General features: G+C 41.8%; 1 protein-coding gene across 10 annotated transcripts in view; it reads left to right on the top strand.

Annotated features, from left to right (window-relative positions):
• LOC120727612 (receptor-type tyrosine-protein phosphatase S-like) overlaps positions 1-19935 on the top strand; it is a 68484-nt gene that overhangs the window by 24825 nt on the left and 23724 nt on the right. For 6 of the 10 annotated variants that reach the window (XM_040021990.1, XM_040021984.1, XM_040021986.1 and 3 more), the window contains exons 5-11: positions 2455-2643; positions 11351-11461; positions 12189-12200; positions 15637-15651; positions 17053-17322; positions 17723-18102; positions 18965-19166. In XM_040021990.1, the coding sequence (XP_039877924.1) occupies positions 2455-2643; positions 11351-11461; positions 12189-12200; positions 15637-15651; positions 17053-17322; positions 17723-18102; positions 18965-19166 (1179 nt within the window). The remainder of the gene's footprint in view (positions 1-2454; positions 2644-11350; positions 11462-12188; positions 12201-15636; positions 15652-17052; positions 17323-17722; positions 18103-18964; positions 19167-19935) is intronic. The other 4 variants (XM_040021988.1, XM_040021991.1, XM_040021989.1 and 1 more) reach the window with 2 other exon arrangements.

The raw sequence follows: 19935 nt of genomic DNA, 5'->3' as shown, positions 1-19935 counted from the left end.
AGGTAGATCATTAGTATTGATCTGTCAGAGATGCTGAAGGGTTGGGGTGGGGGGGGTCTCAGAAGTGTTAGCGTGGTCCACTCTGCCCACTCCAGTCTCTGCTGTCTGATGGCTCCTGTCTTCACGAGGCCTAATTGTTGCACTAAACATCTTGATCATCAAGTTTTGATTCCTCTCTTGCTTTTTTGTGGCATTTCTCCACTTTCTCTTCTCAGGCGCAGCATCAGCAACAGCTTGACATTCCTATCTGACGAGGTCTCTCTAGCGCTGATGACTGTAGAAAGAGAGAAAGAGAGCGATAGATCCTATCTCAACTCAGCCTCTCATCCCCATCACAGAGTGTGTGGGAACAGATGGTATATGTCTGTCATGTGGTTAGGTAGCAGGGGGCCCGGAGGAGGAGTGGAGGAGAGGAAAAACACACAGACAGTTGACGTGGCCACGGTCTGCATCTTGGACTGCGTTCAGCTCCAGATATGTCTGTGATTCTGGGCTCAAGCAAAGCAAACTTTAGCAGGTTTTGTTTTGCCTGACAATCAAGATGTTCTGATGGGTTTGATTTATTAGCCAAGGAAATTGCCATCTCGTTGCTTCGCTGCTGCGGGAATGTGGATTTATAATTATAGTTCCAGGTATGGAGGAGGTGTCTGTGTGCATGTGTGAGAAAGAGAGAGTGGTTTAAAGGGTAAGGAGGAAAGGAAGCAGGAGGGCTGATGGATGCTTGATTACGTGTCTGGCCATCTGGACTGTTGTCACTGAGACTCTTAATCCCATTCACCAGAGAAAGTGTATGTGAACGTGTTTGTGTATGTGTGTGTGCGAAATAGAAAGCAACTGCTTTTTTGCGTGCACACACTCATTTTCCTGGATATGTGCGATCGTGCCGCTCAACATTATTCGACACTTTGCAGAAATCTGTGAAGATGCTAATGAGAACATAGCCATAGAAGCAAATATGTACACACAGCCAACACACAAACACACACACACACTTGTCCTCAGCTCCTACAACGTAATAAGACATATCCAGACGCATTCAGACACATCCCAGATCGGCCTCTCTAATCGTTGGTACATTTTAACAATTACTGCTAACAAGTCCTTATTACCCCCAGTGCCCTGCCCCTCCTCTGATCCCAGCTTCTAATTGCCGCTGCTGTTTCTGAGCAGCTTTCTGCATAGTTATTAGACAGGAATCGTTAGCACCACATAACACAGAACCACACCTTTGAAAACTCGTAGTTCATCGCCACTGCCACCAAACACCTGTAATTCTAGGTTAGTAATGTACTGCAAAGCCTGTGTGTGTGTATTTGTGTGTGTGTGCGTGTGTGTGTGTGTGTGTGTAGGCACTTAAGTAACTCCTGCTGACTGGGCGGTATGTTTATACTCTTCCAGAAATGGCCTGTCAAACACACAGAAAAATCCTAGCTGTGTTTCTGCCCGCCTGCTATATCACCTAATGACTAGCTAGCTGTAGGAATGAACACACGACTTTGATCACCAAGGCTATAGTGGCTCTGCTGTCTTTGCTGATATCTTTGCTTCCATAAGCCTACTAATGTTTAAGCAGCTATGAGGGGGGATCTTTCACATCACTGCATGTGTGGGAAAGGAAGGACTGAATGCATGGCTGTAGAAGCTGATACATCAGTTATTTGTTTTAGAAAAACTGAGCCTTCACTGTCCTCATGAAATAAGTACACATACTGCACTTCGCCCCACTCTAACCCTGTACTTTGATTTACACAGATTCAGAATCAGAATCAGAATACTTTATTAATCCTGAAGGAAATTAGGGTTACAGCAGGCAGCACGCTAATGGCGCATGCGCACTTACAAAGTCATGGACCTCAGCGGATGTCCTATGGTGTCTGGCACAGGGACTTTGGGACTTTGGCAGCAAATCCTTTGGGTGCTGTGGTGGTTGCCGGTGGGGCTTCAGTAGAATCGTGTTTTTCAGGCATACTTAAGGATTTCTGAGGAATTTGGAGACGTGGTTAGCACCACAGGCTCTTTGTCTTGTACCTTGGGTTGTTTAGGAAAAAATTTTGCAACATGGTGGGGCGTCTTGCTAGGGGAGGCTGGTGCTCCTGTTGCTATGAGTTGATGTGATTGATGCGATAGCAACAGTGTTGAAGGGTGGTATGTGTGAAAACAGCATGCACATGTGTTGTCATGTTTCCTAGCACTGCACTGCACTATATGGGGATGATCACTGTTCAGTGTATGACGTCTTCCTGTTTGCCTCTAGTACTAATTAGCAGATCGTAGCATGCTTACATGCTAAACTAATGGTCAAAACACAAGTCATTATATGTGCTAAATATACATGTAAGCTCCTGTTATCATATGTTACCAGCAGACATGCGCAAGTAGTGCAATTAGACATTTATATTTCATGTTTTAAATGCTGCACATTTCATATTCTTTTCTTTCTCTTGATGCTTTCAGAGGACCTGTTGCCATTTGGCTTCCCTAGTATAGACATGGGCCCTCAGTTGAAAGTGGTGGAGCGGACAAGGACGGCCACCATGCTGTGCGCTGCCAGTGGCATCCCGGACCCCGAGATCTCCTGGTTCAAAGACTTCCTGCCTGTCGACCCCAGCACCAGCCAGGGTCGCATCAAACAGCTCAGATCAGGTGAGACAGGTGACTTTTAGTCAGACTGTTTGTATTTTCCACCAACAGAACCAACAGTGCATTTACAGCTTTGCACTTTTTTGCGATCAGGTAAATCCCTGTTGCTCTAAATTTGGTGATTATTTTAATTATGATTGAGGGATTACATGCTGTTCTCTAAGTTTATCTCTCTCCTTTGGGGGTATAAAACCTTTTTAAAGCCAATTTCATAAAAAAGGATAATTGTGCCATCCTTAAGCCATGGAAAAAATGTGCTGTTTATTAGCATTTGGGAGAACGGATTATAAAAAATATATATCACTTAAAAGGCAAAATTTGCTTTCCATTAAGTATCATAATTATAAGAAAAAAATAGCAGCAAATAATTGTATAGTCATTTCAAATGGGTTCAGAAATTTCACATAGAATGAAACTGCCTTCCTCAATTTATCCCAAAGCAACCACAATATCCTCTTTTCTGATGTCAAATGTGTTTGGCGCTTCTTAAAATTAAGCATTTAACTGGTGATGCTTTTATTTTGACCCACTGCCTAAATGTGCGTGACATAGCTCAGTGTCCCAAAATGTGAAGGTAAGCTCACTTTACCAGAGACACAAAAAGAGAGCAAAGACGATGTGTCTGCATACCAAAGAATCACATTGTGCGCTTAAGACAGTTTATTCAGCTTTGTTTATGCTCTTCTGTATAGATGAGTACAGTGTCTCCAGGAGAAGGCAGAAACATTTTTTTCTCAGCCTTTCCCACTCAGCTGTCCTCAGGGGGAATGAAAGTGATGGTGAAGCGAAACCATTTTGTTGTTGTTTCATCCATATTCTCTGTGCTGCTCCGGCCTGCCAGCTCTGATATATCCCTCCTGTCAGCCAATACCCTTTACTGATCACCAGTGCCCTCCGTTAGCTGTGTCTTTGCATTTCCATTTGCCAAATTTATAATGTTTAAATACATTTACCATGTTGTCCCAAGCAACAAGTTACCTTTCTTAATGGCTTGTGATCCATGTCAAAGAAATTCTAATGAGAGCTCCTATACAGTGTTTTATATCACTGTTTAGGACTGGTTAACAGCAATAAAACAAACCATGCTTTAGGGCATGGGAAACATTCTGGAGTTACAGTCTCTTTGTTCCCTTGTGTGCTCTTACTATATTTGGACATTTGAAGAACACACAAGGAAATAAATATGTTTTACTCACAGCTTCAGGAAACCCAGCATCAGTAGATGTGGCCGGAGAAACAGGCTCTGGCAGGGACCGGGCATTGGCAGGTGTGGCGGAAATGCAGGCTCAAACTGCGGCTCTGCAGGGCACACAGCATCAGAGGGCTGGGGCTGCCAATTCCGGCATCAGGAACCACGCTTTCTCTTCTAGGGTGGAAGCGTGGTTCCTGATTCAGCTCGTCAAGAGCTGAATATGTGCAGCAGTAAAGAATATAAGCAGTGCTGACAACCCCATTTACCTATGAAACACGGAACAAAATTTAAAACAGACATGATTCTCAGAAAAAACCCAGGAGCTTGACAGTGTGGATACTTTACACAGACAACTGTAGTTAAACTACAGAATTATACAGTTTCTTTGTATTTCAAATTTTAAGACAAGGCTTTTTAGTTGAAGACCAATTAGTAGGTCTGGCAGTCGTACTCCTCGTTTTGCTACCATTTTTGGCTAAGACTGGACTGGAGTGGAACTGCAATAAACCACTGGACAAAGCCATAATGTCTGCCTAATCTTAGATGGCATGCACAACCAGCTAAGATGTGTTAGTACAACACTTTGATACACCTTGAATCCTGGAAAATAGATGAATATTAACTAAAGATGAGTTTAGTTTCCTATAGGTAGTGAACCAGCTAGCAGGAAAGCTAATGATTGCGGCTTATTGAAAGATAAATAAACGCGTGTTTAATCCAGCCAGTTTCGTTTCTTTTTTCCTCGCTCATTCGTATTCTTCAAACACAGCTTATCGTCCAGTGCACGCTGCTCCAGCACCTGCAGAAATACACCGGCTGTTTCAAGTAGCCATAATTATGAGGAGAAACCCTAAATTGAGTTCTCTAAAGAAAAATAGGACTTTTAAACCTGCATATTCAGCAGAACAGTATTTTATTATTCACAATAAATTATATTCATTTCTTTTTATTCATTTTGGTCCCCTTGGTGCAACACCAAGTAAAGAGCCTCCCCTGGTCACGCACGCAGAGCAAAGGGATGGCAAAGGACGGCCACGACCACTACTGACTAGTCTGGCACATACAACCAGTGGGGAAGCCCATTAGGGGAGCTGCACACATACTAGAACTGCAATTGCAATTATCTTATGACCTTCATGAACAGTAAAAAAAAACAACAAATGTTGTTATTTACTGTTTCCTTTTCACATTGTGTACTTCTACATGGCAGTGGGGATGTAGATAGATAGATAGATAGATAGATAGATAGATAGATAGATAGATAGATAGATAGATAGATAGATAGAATGAGTCAACCAAGTAAGAAGACTTAGAAGACATTTACTTCAAAGTAAAACAGGAAGCAACCAAAGTACCAATGCAAAACATGGAGGCAAGAAGACTCCCAATAAACATGAAAACAGAGACGGGGAGTACTGAGGGGCAAATGCATAAACACAAAAAGACAAAGTCGAGGAAGGAATAGATAATGAAACGCTGAAGCAACCGAACACAGTCAAAAAATAACAAACTCAAAATAGGACCTGAGGCTTAACACAAACAAATAATTCAAATTTAAGAACAGTAAGGCAGTCTAAACTGGTACCCAAACCTCCCCAGAAATGAAACACCGAAAATCAAATAAAACAAAAAGAACTAATGCTGAAAATTACTAGAATGATAATGAAGTCAAGGTAGGAATCTAAAACTCCACCTAACAAAAATCAAAGTACCAAACTTACATGTATAGACTAAGAATTTGAACCTCAAAATCCACACAAAGCACACAATAAGAGTGAATGACCAGAAAATCAAAGACTATCACTGTTATTACATCAGAATGTGCAGAAATAAAAAATTACAAAACATCAGTATCTGTGCCACCTCGGTAATGGTGGCAGCTTATACCACACCTGATCATCACTGGCCATGCTTTTATTATTATTTTTTCTTTTAGTTGTCCTTTTTTTTAACTAAACTATAACAATTGCTAAATTTTAGCCACCTAAAATTGTATATTTAGTTTTACTTGATCTGCTCTGAGACGTTTGCTCCCTGCTTGTGTGTCATGCAGACATGACAATGATTCAGTGGTACAGTATGTTAGGACACATATCACATCAATGAAACAGTAGCAAGACGAATGGCCTGCTGAGATTCACCCCAGGCTTTAATAGGATTTGAAATCACCAAAACCATCACAAAGCCAAACAACAAAATGTGCTGTATAATGAACCGAACAGTGCAGCGAAATGACTTGGAGGAAATCAATTACACCTGAGCTGGGCAAGAAATGCGTTATGGATAAAACACTCCTTTAAGATTTGTTTAATGGAGGCACTTTCCGAGCAATGCTTCTGATTTAGTGGATAGCTGCCAGCTCTTATTGGACTGCAGCCAGGAATGTGTTTTGGCCACAGTCATTCTGTTCTCTCTGTCTCTTTTCTTCTTCTGTTGGCTCTTGGAAATACTTTTATGAGCCATATGGGTCAGGAAGAAAAATGAGATAGAGAATGACTGCAGTCGAATCCCACAAAGGATGTCTCATCTTAGCCATTTCATAGCTCATAAGTATCCATCATGTGTGGGGGCTTATCACTGCAGATAACTGTCCACGGTGGCCTTTGACAGCCGTGAACTCTGTGTTTACCCACCTCAAATGCACACATACTCACCCCATCAGTCCTCAGTGACAGAAACATATGGGGTGGTATAGAGATGAACTTTTGCTGACATCTGTATGCCTCGATCAGGTATCTATCTTTTTTCCATGCCATCTGCTGCACCAGTTTATATGTGCATGAGGAGAACCATGACAAGCTATCTGTCTGCCCCTGACATTTGGGACTTAGAGCTGGAAAGTTAACCTAAGCACTTAACAGCTTATGTAGACCCACACTCTTAACAGATGGCATTCAGTACGGACCCCGAGGTTGACTCCAGGATTACATATGCAGACTCCTCTTTGGTAAGGACTAAGACGTGATGAAGGTTAATGGTGTATGTCAGTTTATCTGTTGACGTCAATACAGAACACTCTTTTAAAGTCAATTTTTGCATGCACCAAACAAAATTGGTTATTCATTTTTAACACCTATATAGGGTTGCGTCAAAGAGACTGACCCAAAATCGCGCATCATCGTGAAATGCTATTTTCACAGAGTTTATATTTGGTTGGCTGTTACTCAGCAGAATATTTCACAACCAGATTTTAAGAGAATTTGAAATTGGGACTTTAGCCAAAGTAAATCATTCATTTTTGGTAACAGTCTGTTTCTAAGAAAAGAAAAATCTAAAAATGGTGAGCAGTACAAATCCTTTGACAGAACGTGCTTTCAGGCTGACAGAAAAAGTGGAACTTGTGACACGGATAAATCTGCAGACTGACAATTAGGAATCGTTTCTGTCTCTGTGTGCGAGAATAAAAACCAGAACTAAGTCAGAACCTGGAAATTTTGAGCGTTTTTGCGTCTATGAACGATTCATTATCGATTTATTAAGTAACTGCTGCGTTAAACCATACCTAAATTGCTGCATAAAACTTTGCTTTGAGGCTTTTCTGTTCATGTTTTAGTGAAATGTGAAATTAAAGAGCAGGTTGATAATGGTTTGGAAACAACAGTTTCGGTTTTAAAAATTACCAGCAGTTTATTCGTAACTGTGTTGCGTTCGTAGTAACTGTAATTGTGTCGACGCTTGTTAACATGTGCCTCCGGTTAATTTAATGTCTCAACTTGTGGGAGACCGGAGCCCAAGTGATCTGTTTTACCTCAGTGTCCCATCAGAGCTATCAGATTAACAGTATCCGCTGTCATCTGATCAGCTGAGTCTCAGCCCACAGACATAATACACCATCCACGATTTCACAGTAGCTCAATTTACTTAAGTCACATCTCATTCTGGGCCTGTCAGCATCCTAAAACTGCTCTCTCTCCTCGTCTCTCTTCTTTTACTTTTTCGACCTTTTGCTTTGCCGTCCCACAAACCATCATCACGTCGTTTTGACGCCCGTTTTCTGTCTGCGCTATGTGCTTGTGTACATACGTTTTGACCTGCTGACCTTTCTATGTATATATTCAGAACACCTGTCCACCCCAGTGTAATGTAATGTCATGTTTTACAGCAGTAGATTACAACTGGCAATTTCAAATTTTCGCTGCTTGTTAGCCACACGAGCTGCTTCCAGCTGTCGCACAAGTTCTCGTTTGCAGATCTAAACCTGTCCATTTCTACCTCTCCACCTCCTCGCCATCTTTCCTCCCACTGCTCCTTTCTTCCTCTGCTTTCTGGTTGAGAAGAAGGCTCTTCTTGTAGAGCGGATAATTTATTCCTGTTTGTTTCCCAACTCTGCCCTGAACCACAGGGAAATGAGAGATGGAAAATAGGGAGAAAGAGGAGGGCACGAGCTGTTCTGCTGTCATGTAACTGCAGAAGACAGAAACAAATGGATGACAGCTTCAGCGAGCAGCGTCTCAGCTCACCTAACACGTTCCCTCCTTTAACCCTCTGAAATCACAGCATTCAAACTTCTTCATAAGCTGACCTGCAAGTGTGTCTGTGTATGTGTGCGTGTGCAAAATCTACGTATACTAAGACACACAAAATCTGTCTGTATGTGTGTACATAACCTTAAATATGAGGTTTTATTTTGGTGTAACAACCACTTTATTAAGTATACCCGTCCAACTGCCAGTTAATGCAAATATCTAATCAGCCAATCACATGGCAGCAACTCAGTGAATTTAAGCAGGTAGATGTGGTCAAGATGACCATGCTGAAGTTCAAACTGAGCATCACAATGGGGAAGAAAGGTGATGTAAGTCACTTTGAACATGGTATGGTTTTTGGTGTTGATCCACTGGGATTTTCCCACACAGCTGTCTCCAGGAAGAATGGTAGAAAAAAGAAAAAATATCCAGTGAGCAGCGGTTCAAATGCCTTGTCGATGTCAGAGGTGAAAGGAGAATGGCAAGGCTGCTTTGAGCTGAGAGGAAAGCAACAGTAACTCAAATAACCACTCGTTCTTACCAAGCCATGCAGAAGAGCATCTCTGAAAGCTCTTCTGCAGTTTTTTCCTATCTTCATGGACAACAGAAGATTCTGCCTGCTGTGACAACATTATGGTTGGGATTTAGTGTAAGGATCATGAAAACATGGATCCATCCTGCCTAGTATCAGTAATAATGGTGTAATGGGAAATGACTTTAGTATGAGTTCAGTGTATCCATCTTCTGATGGCTGTTTCCAGCAGGAAAACGTACCATGTCACAAAACTCAAATCACCTCATACTGCTTTCTTGAATATGACAATGAATTCACTGTACTCAAGTGACCTCCACAGCCAATATGTCTAAAACCAGTAGAGCATCTTTGGGATGTGCAGCCAACAAAGCTGCAGCAATTGTGTGATGCTATCATGTCAATATGAACCAAAATCTCTCTTTTTTTTTAAATTAAATGTTGAATTTTACATTTTTTTAAATATTGAATTAAAGCAGTTTATGCCAAATAAAGGTCCAATTAACCAATGCACCTAATGAAGCATCTATTTAGTGTATTCTTTCTAAATATTATTACTGTGCATTTTATTTTCTTTACCATTTTTAAGATATACCCATACAACAGATAATATTCAAAAGAACATTTGTACATAATGATGAATACAGTAAAAGGCATCAGTCAACCATCCAGCACTGGAGCAGATGGTTGAGGTATTTAACATGTGCCATCTTTTGGCTCATATTGTCTGTCACTGCCGTGCACCTCTGCCTATTATATCAATGACAATGTCTATCTCTCGTGGAAGAGGTATTGCACATCTGCTGCTCTTCCCAAGGTGACCTCGGTTTTCCCCATTAAAGATCTTTTACAGAGTCTTTCCTTAAGGTCAGCTTACTTAAAGTGAAAAGAAAATGTCTATAAATAATTTGTTTCTGGTCCACATGAATTAATAAACCCACTAAATTTAGCAGCTCAAGAGTTACAACATACAACAATGACATGTGCAGTTATCTTCAGAGATGGCAAAAGTACACACATTTGTTCCTTAAGAAGAAGTCGTTGTGTTAACTGATTCGGCTCACTTTAACCTCTGACTGTAGAGCTGATGCATTAGTTATATGCTTCTCTTTGCCTCTTTCTTATCTTTGTGTGATAAGCACTGGTGATAGATAGACCAACAGGATTAGCGTTTATGTTATATGGTTTCCTCCTTTAGGTTTACATCACTTTTACAGGGTTACGGTAATAAAGTACTTGTACTCTGTTACTTATCTTTTAAAATGAAATAATATTTAGATTGAATGGTTGTGCATATTGGTGTAATGCACAGGGGTTATTTCGCTATTACTTCCTTTTAATATCAATATAAACGGAGGGATTGTTTTTAAGTATTTTGTCTTTTATTTTTGTATTTTATCTTGTGTATTGTGTATGGAAAATAAAAAAATCTGTGCAGAGCGAAGCACAGTATATCTTGCTTTTCTCTAAATATCCCTGTGCTTCTCTTAAAAGCCAGATGCCTTTTATCAGTCTCACAGAAGATCTGATATAAAACACAGTGCTTTGTATGAGACTAAAACTTGCTCTTTTTGTGTGGCTGTTTATCTACACACTCCTGTATGTGTTTCCATCCTTTCCTTAAAAAGTGTGTGTGTGTGTGCCATGTGCATTTAGATTTGTGTCACTTTCCACTCTGTGCAGTGCAGCGCAGCAGAGAGTGATGCATGGTTTTGTGCCTCCTCCTCAGGCTCCGTGTCAAAGTCAGTTTCAGATGAGACGGATGTGACAGAGCAGACTGAAAGAGGGGGGGAAAAAAACAAAACCAGAGAAAGAACATCTCTGCTGGTAATTCAAAAGGCCGTTAGCTAAGAAACACAGCAATAAGAATAGTACCACGTGAAGCAAAAGAACACCTGACGAGTGCCGTGTGTAATTATAGCACGTTTAGGAAGACTAGGATAAAAACTAAGGAAGCGAAAGAGCCGAAGAGCATCGCTGGGTCGTTGCCCTGGGGTAAAGCTGTGTAGCTGCTGCCAGTTAACTGCAAAGATAGAAACAGGCTTTCTTCATTCAGCAGTGTGCCTGCTGCTGGAGAGGAATCACCAGCTAGTACAGAGGTATAAACTAAAGGCGCTTTAAGTGTCATCTAAGTTTGTAAAAAGTGAGTTTGAGACTTGTTTTTGACTTCCAAACTTTTCGAAAGGGAATTCTGAATTTGTGAATATGTTGCCGCTTCCTTTCCCCCTTTCGGTAGCAGGATGGGAGACGGGGATGGTTAGAGGAGACGCAGTTCTTTGTGGAAAATCCAACTCCTGATACAGAGAGAGTGTTGTGCGGACCATTCATTTCTGCCTTGCAGAAATAACAACTGAGCTGACTTTATTGGATGTTGAAGCAACAGACAAAGAGATACCCGAGGGTCAAACTATAGCAGATATTGCAGGATGAAAAGGAGAGGATGCAAAAGGATGGCGGACAGTGGCAGAAGCGTTTTCTGCACACATATTTATCTGGGGTTTTCTTTTTTTTCTCTTGCAGGAGCGTTACAGATTGAGAACAGCGAGGAAACAGACCAAGGGAAGTACGAGTGTGTGGCCACCAACTCCCAAGGCGTGCGCTACTCGTCTCCCGCCAACTTATACGTGCGAGGTAGGACCTGAAATGCAGAACACACATGCACGTACACGCACGAACAAGACACAGACACCGAAAAATCACTGTGACGAAGGTGCCTTAGGTATTACTAGTAAAACTACCTCTTCTGTATTACTGTGCTCTTTAACAAGTATTACTAACCCATCCATTGTCTACAATATATGTTGACTCTGTTGTTTGGTATTTCTCACAACCACCTTTAACAAGTCCACCTTAAACCTTGGTGCGAGCTCCGACAGTTGAATCAAAGCGAGGATAAAGTGGGGACCACACCTTGGTTTAACTGCATGGAAACATCACTGATCTGTCTGCTAAAGTGGTTTCTGTACAAGAGGCAGATTAATTGGTTGAGAGATTTGAACAAAATTGGGAGTGAGAGTCAAGATGTAATTTTGGCTTTACAGTGTTTCACATTAATGGGATCACTGTGGACCCCACATGCTTAAATAAATCTGTGGGTGCTGTTGTAACACTGGCTTATGGCTCAAAGGCCACAACCAATGTCCAGTATTGCAAGTTCTAGTTTCTATTTTACGTGGGATAACAGAGAAGCGTGAATGCAGTTTGACTGGTGCGTGCGTGTGTGTGTGCGTGCGTGTGTGTGTGGTGCAGTGAAGCGAGTGGCTTTGCGCTGGCCGTTTTTATTCTCTCTGTGTTTCCCCGTTCTCTCTCTCCCCTCTCACGTCATTGTGTTCTGCATCAACCCCCTTCCATCCCTCAGAGCTTCGAGAAGGTTGGTGCGCTCTTTCTTTTCTTTTGTTACTCCTTTGTTTCAGAAAGCTTCACTTATTGAAACAGAGGGAAACAAAAAAAGACGACAAAAAAAAAACAAAAAACCACAGTATGAGTTAAAGGACAGCGGAGTAGATTTGAAGTGAAATGATTCAAACCTGTATCCAAAATGATGAGAGTAAAGCTGCTGCGATGATGAAGCGGTCTGCCTACGCAGCAGAGTGCATTGACTGCATTGTGAGGCCTTGTGTGCAGAACCCTTGGTATTGCCTTCACTCCCCGATCAATGTTTTCTGCATGGTATGATCTTGTTGTCATGGAGACCCAAGAATTGGAAGATTAAAAAGAGGCAATGTTTGCATGGAAGGAGTGAGAGAGAAAGAGAAAGGAGCACCGCTTGCATGTGTGTTGACTGACGGACTGACACCAGAGCATGGCACAGTGTGTTATCACGCTTATTGATATGCTCAGAATGTGATCTGATTGAACTTGCTGTCTTGTCATGTCTTGCTACTGTTTTTTTTTTGTGTGTGTGTGTTTTTTTTTTTATTCTTTTCCCCTTTGTACCATCTTGTTTGGCGGTTTGTCTTTGTTCCCATGTCATCACATCTGCTCCAGTGCTGCACTTGTTGAGTGGAAGTCTTGCACTTGCTTGTGTATGCCCCCTTGTTCTGCAGTTTTACGTTCGGTTTGTCAGACGAGAATCACTCACTGGTATAAATTCATGACGCAAACTCAAAATGGCAAGAGGACGGGTCACGTGACTGATGATGGACACTAGTGTTGAAACTAACATTAACGTTGGCTAAATTATCCGGAACCACTGCACTACAGTTCAGAATACACGTGTTACGATGGAGCATCATAGACTGTACATAAAAGATGGATTGTGAGCAATAATTTTTTGTTTGCTTTATTTTTTTTTTTCTTTGGAGCCAGAAGTTACCATGTTTAGATGAAAAGGTGGATGCGCATTAGCAAGACCGATTAGCAAGATGCATCCACAGAGATGCATCTCTCTGTGTTAACCATTCAGAAAGCCATTTTATTTGTCAGACAATTGCATTAATATCATGTCCATAAGCTATAACATTAGAGACACTTCAAGACAGCTAGCCACAGAGCCTCCTCTGCTGGCACACATGTCTGTCTGCCCCACTCCTAATAATACACGGGCTGTAGAGCAGAAATTTAATTTTTATTTCTACTCTGAAGCTGAGCATTTTTACTCGGTGTAGGATACAGTGGCTGACTCTCTTTTGGAGTCGTCCTCAAGTAGCCATTTGAAGAGCTGAGCTCTTTGCCCCTTCTGTGGCTTTTTTTTAACACCCAGCATTGCTGCTTGTGTTACATACTCAAGCATAATATGAAAAATATGATGCCTTGCTTTAGACATTATAGAATACTTAAATTAGCTACACCTCAACCAAGTTCATTTGATTTGTATTTTCCACAGCTATGAGACAAAAGACATAAAGTTTACAAGGTTACAGGTTTTATTTATTTGTTTATTTGTTTATTTTTTTCCCTTTTCCACCTGTGTGCTTTAAATATTCATACTAATGCTGCACATTTTCTACAGGCAGCCTCTGAAGGTTTATTATACAGTAATAAGTAAAATAAGCTCTCTTTAATGGACTGTTATACAGTCTAGGCCATGTCTTACCTTGCTTGACTGTTTCCATCCCCACCAAACACTGTGATACGTCTCTATTGACTGACATTTGAAATTAATTATATCCATTCTCAATCTTAGGTATTGAGAGGGGTATTAATGATTCTCTCTTATTACAGTGGTTAATGAAAGCTGTGTCCTTGAGACAGACAAGATGGTGCTGAGTAAATGTCAGCTATATAGCGATGCTGAGATTCAGCGGTAATCCTTATGGCTGTGCCAAGGTCTCCCCAGCCCGTAGCCTCCAGACTCCCTGCAGAGAACAGGACTAATGATAGCTCCACTAATAAAGAGCGAAGCTCCTGGCTCGTACAAACTGTATAGAAAATGGTGGGGAATCATGCGTCCTGGCTCGATTAACTTTAAGCTAGAGGCTCTGTGAGCACAAAAAGGATTATCCCTTGTTATGAGCTCACTTTATTGTAAAGTACTCACCTTTGGCTCCCCGGTGGATTCTTCAGTCGTCGTCTGTGTTCACGACCGGTATTTTTAGAACTACTCCACCGCTTGATGTAGGAGATTACCGAACAGTCATCTTGAGTCTTTACTTTCATCCTTAAACTTAAAGCATTATCAAATTAGCCCACATGCTTACATTGACATCTTTTATTTATTCTTGCTGTGTTGACAGATACATGCCCGTGTGGCTTAAACTGACGTTTTGGTCCTGCTGCATTGCACCTGCTTTGTCTTGTGCATGGAGCTGTCATGGATGCAGTCTGTGTGCGTGTCTCTCCAGCATGCTCAGATGAGGAGATGCCTGCCCAATCATGTCTGTTTTCTAACAGATCTACCTGTTTTTGTCTCTTTGTCTCTTTCTTGTCTTTAACTTCTGTATCCAATTCTGGGTATATTTTTAAGTTTGATTTTTTTTTTTATTGCTTTGGTTTGTTTTTCCAAGTTGCTTTGAACTTTGTTATTCGTGAAATGACCACAACTATTTACTTTTTTTTTTAATTTCTTGAAATCATGCAAAAATGTTAACTTCTATCCAATTGTCTCTAGATGCTTTGAGTAGGGGGGATGTGGCCCACGAAGATTCCCAGTAATGATGTCACTCATTAAGGAGTGGAGGTTATGCAGCAAATTTATCAATATTTATGTATTCATTCAAGTATTTAATTTGACATTTTCTTTCATATAGCGTTAGATTTATTGCTGGATTTGCAAGTAATTGAGAAAAAAAAGACTAGACTCTTATTGTTTTGCTACTGTAGGGATATCTTCTTTTATTCGTAATCTTTTTTAAACTGTCTATTTTTAGGGCTTGTGTTGTTTATCGCACATATAAGCTTTCTAGTTTTGAGTTTAGTTTCAACAATGTTTCTGCTCTTTGTCTGCCTTCCCTTTCATTCTCTCCTTTCATCCAGAGATGTTTGTCCGTTACTCTTTTTGTCTCTTTCTGTTTCCTGTGTTTTTGACCCACGGGTATCCTCTTCTTCTCTGTTCTTTCAACATCCGTTCTCTTCAAGCCCTTTTCTCTCTGTCTCTCTCTCTCTCTTTCTCTCTCTCTCCCTCTTCTCTTACTTTTGAAGCACCTTCTTTCTGAATGGGCCTGACTCTGGTATACAGCCGTGTTTTAAAATAGATCCATGTGTTTTCTTCTTCCTCGCTCCTCTTTTCTTCCCCCTTTTCCCTCCTTCCCCACGAACCCTCTTCTAATCCTCTCTCCCCTGTCTTTTCCCCTCCTTTCCCACCCCCTCCTTTTTTCTCTTCTCCTTCTTCTTCTTCTTCTGCATTCTGTCTGCACCCTGATGTGTAGGAGCGACAGACACATGTACATAAGTTTATTAACTTATAAACATGCACATACTACCTCACATATCTCTCTTTTTGCTCGCACTCGTTCTTTCCCGTTCTGCCTCGTTCTCTCATGCTGTCTTGGTGTTCTTTACTTAAATGTGTCCGATGATCACTTTGTAAATGCCACAACACCTTTTTAGAACCCTTGATCCACTCCTGTCCACATTTCCTATTCATTTGACTACACACTGTATCAGTTTTGAATCCTATGTATTGTACAGTATGTTGTTGTACAATGTGGCTGTCCTTTGCTACATTGCGTTTCATTGTCTGGAAGAGAAGCAGAGCTGCCTCTCTCTCTCTCTCTCTCCCTCCCTCTCGCTCTTTTTCTTTGTCTCTCTGTCTTTTTCTTTTCTGTCCTTCGATCTGTCCCTCCCGTGTCTCTGCTCTTATCTTGCTTCTCTCTGTCCCCCCTCTCAGTCCACAGTTCTTCGTTCTCTTCTTTGTGTTTCTCCACCATTTTATCCCTCTTGAGTCGCCCAGGCATGCAAGTGACCTATGAGTTCAGTCTCTCGATGCATCTCTCCCCTAATGTGTAGTCAACCGAGCTCTGACAGATGCAGTATTGGATATAACTTGCCACTTTGCTTGTTCTTCTCATGGGGACACAAATAGCAGGCAGGGTCTATTGATTGGCCCCCATGATGCATATACTCTCTAAAAGGAGCCCATCTACCGCACAGGCACCTCAAGGCACGGCAATCTGAATGAAGAAAAGTTTTTTCCCTCATAAGTTACTGCTAAAGTTTAGCCTGCTTAGTCACTGCTTCGAGGTGGTGTTTTATTAATAATTCTGCATAAATCTGCTTCCTGCATAAATTGATAACCCGTAAAAAAAAAACCCGCTGTTGTCGTTTTTTGGGTTTTGGTTTTTTACGAAAGAGAAACTGACTATAGGTGTCATGTCCTGGATGAAATGATACTCAAGAGTTTGTCACTTTATTATTTTGAGAAGGCAGCTCACTCTGAGTGGTTGAGCTCAGCACAAGATTTGTGTCTTTTTGTTGGATTCATCAGTGCCATAAAGTAATTGGGACTAAACTTGAAATATCCCTATGTAATTTTCTGTAAAAACCCTGAAGTTCATTCTCCCCCTTCCTGTTACCTCTCCTCTCCTTCTCTCTCTCTCTCTCTTTCTTTTTTATCTTTCTCGCCCTCTCTCTCTTTCTCTTTCTCAATCTCTATCTCGCTCTCTGCCTCGCTCTTTTTCTTCTCATTCTCTCCCCCCTTTACTCCCTTGCCCCCTCCTCCTTCTTTCTCTCCACCTTTCTCCTTCTCACTCCCTTCCCCACTTTTCTCCTTCCCTTTCCTTAACCCCTCTCCCCCACCCCCGTCCCACTTCCTTTCTCCCCTCCCGACTCTCCTCCTTTCCCAGTGCGCCGCGTGCCCCCTCGTTTCTCCATCCTCCCTTCCAACCACGAGATCATGCCAGGAGGGAGCATCAACATCACCTGCGTGGCCGTGGGTTCACCCATGCCTTATGTCAAGTGGATGCTGGGTAACGAGGACCTGACTCCCGAGGATGAAATGCCGATTGGACGGAACGTGCTGGAGCTCAATAGTGTCCGCGAGTCTGCAAACTACACCTGTGTGGCAATGAGTAGCCTGGGTATCATTGAGGCCAGCGCTCAGGTCTTAGTGAAGAGTAAGGGCCCCGGCGACCTTTAGATGCCTAAGAATGTTTTTAATTTTAGCCTGAGAAAGTAGAAAAGTTCAGCTGTCTTCTCATAAATACTCAGCAGGGTTCTGGCATCCCTTGTCAGTGAAAGTGCAGCAATTTAAATAGTATAACGTAGCATCCTTAATTTATTAATCAGTGTATTTCAGGTTAAATGTTACTGTCACTGGACACTGCAAGTACCACTAAAGAAATGCAGTTTAGCAGGTTGAATCCAAATGTAATATATGTTAAACAAAGCAACATTTATACTGTGAAAGAATCAAGTATTTCCACTAAATATAAAACGTAATTTCAACACTGAGACCAAGAGAGTATTTTTCTTTTTTCAAACGTTTAAATCACCTGCTGCCACTCTAATCCCCAGCTTTACCAAAGCCTCCCGGCACGCCCATTGTCACCGAGACCACAGCCACCAGTGTGACCATCACATGGGACTCTGGCAACCCCGACCCCGTGTCCTACTACATCATTCAGTACCGAGCCAAAGGGCCCGACAGCAAGTATGAGACAGTGGACAGCATCACCACCACCCGCTACAGCATCGGGGGGCTCTACCCCAACACAGAGTACGAAATCAGAGTTTCAGCCTATAATACCATCGGCCAGGGGCCCCCGTCCGCTCGCGTGGAGGCTCGTACGGGAGAGCAAGCCCCCGCCAGCCCGCCGCGAAACGTCCAAGCTCACATTATCTCTGAGAACACTGTGATGGTCCGCTGGGAAGAACCGGAAGAGCCCAATGGACAGGTGAGATGAGGATTGGAACAGCCCTGTTTGATCTGTTATCAGTAGAGGAAAACACACATTTTTACATTTCCTTTTATCTGCTGGCATGCTTCTCCAGCTGTCAACCTGAAAAATGTTCTCAAAAGGGTGGTGAATGCCTGCACCGAGACCTCAGATACCCAGCAGAAAAAGTCCTTCATTTTTGTGCTTTGTGTTCTGTAACAGAGAGGACAGACCGACGGACAGACAGAGAGACAGAGAGACAGATAGATAGATAGATGTCTCCCTGGCTATGCTCTTCTCTCTAAAGAAGGAAAGGGTAATTGGACAGTCCTCTCTAAGTACAGAGCGCTCCCTCCAGAGGCCTGTTTCCTTTTTCAAGCCTACCAACCTGCACCGTAGGTCCATAAAAGTACAAGACTGAAACTGAGTGCATATGAGGATTATGGATATTAAAGAGTAATAACAGGAGAGCTATACTTTGTACTACCCATAAACTAATCCCACAGACGAGGAATATCGTGATCACATTTTAAATGCTACAATCTGATGGCATCCACAGTATTATTTATTTATTTTATTGAAGCTTTATCAGGACCAAATGTAAAACTGCACCTTATGACAGTGACCTCTAGGAAACAGTAATCTGTTGGACCATCTGGCCTGAAGTCAAACAATAATTCAGACACGATGACCTTGGCTGCCGTAAATTCTTGTTGTGTTAAAAGATGGCATTATGGATTACCCCGGTTGTAGGACAGTGGGATTAGGTGAAAGTCACGTAATGCATCCCAGTCCCCGATGACCTTAAAATCCAGTCCCAATCAAAACAAACTTGTCCGCACGATTCACTGGGTGGCTTTCCTGTTGCTATGTTTTGTAGGTGAAAGGCTATCGTGTGTACTACACCATGGATCCGTCCCGGCCTATAAACGAGTGGCAGATTCATAACGTCCAGGATAGTGTGCTCACTACCATTCAGAACCTGGTAACCTCAGAGACCTACACCATCCAGGTCCTCGCCTTCACCTCCGTTGGGGACGGACCCTTCTCAGACCCCGTCCACGTTAAAGTCTTGCGTGGAGGTTAGTGCGCGACCGTGCATCGACATAATCATCGGTAGATGTTCGTGAAAGAGAATAAATTTAGCCCGCATGCTAGTGCATAGATAACGGCTAAGTAGCCATTTGCATTTACTTATGTGTGGATGAGTAATGGTTATTTTTTCAGACGAGCATGTGCAGCAGAGCACAAATGAGTAAGTACTCGTGATTATGTGCAAGTATACAAACCGCTCAGGAGCTTATTCGAGGAGCTTATGTAAAGTTTGAGTAGCAAGCCACTGTGAAAGTTTGACCTGTCAGAACATATGACTTCTTCAAAGTGAATAAATTCTACCAGCCGGGACCGAAGTGTGGAGATTTATGTGAAGGAAACAGGGATTAACAGCGAGAAATATCCCTCATGCCCCGGTGCTGATTGTGTCACCGTGACAGCTCCTGAGAAGCTGCTAGGTTTATATGATGGGAGGTGAAAAGAGATGACAAAAAAAAAAAAAACTGCGACGGTATTACTGGTTAAATTTCTGCGGCACTTTTACTTCTGCTCCACTTTTAGTCTCTAACAGTTTCTGACACATAAAGAAATGAAAGTATATGTAAGAATCTGATTTATGATGAGATGTTTAAGGGTTAGTACTTCAATGATTAGTAATTAGGTTGTGTTTAAGTACATTTTTTAAAACCTTTGTCTAAATTGAAGTCTTTCTAGCACAATTACCAATAATAATGATGAATACATTATCAAAAAAATATTCATTGCATTTGAATGACATTTACTATTTCCTGTTCTTAT

Source organism: Simochromis diagramma, unplaced genomic scaffold (assembly GCF_900408965.1).
Source record: "Simochromis diagramma unplaced genomic scaffold, fSimDia1.1 OVJJ01000205.1, whole genome shotgun sequence".
Classification (NCBI taxonomy): domain Eukaryota; kingdom Metazoa; phylum Chordata; class Actinopteri; order Cichliformes; family Cichlidae; genus Simochromis; species Simochromis diagramma.
This window is presented reverse-complemented; position numbering and strand designations above follow the sequence as displayed.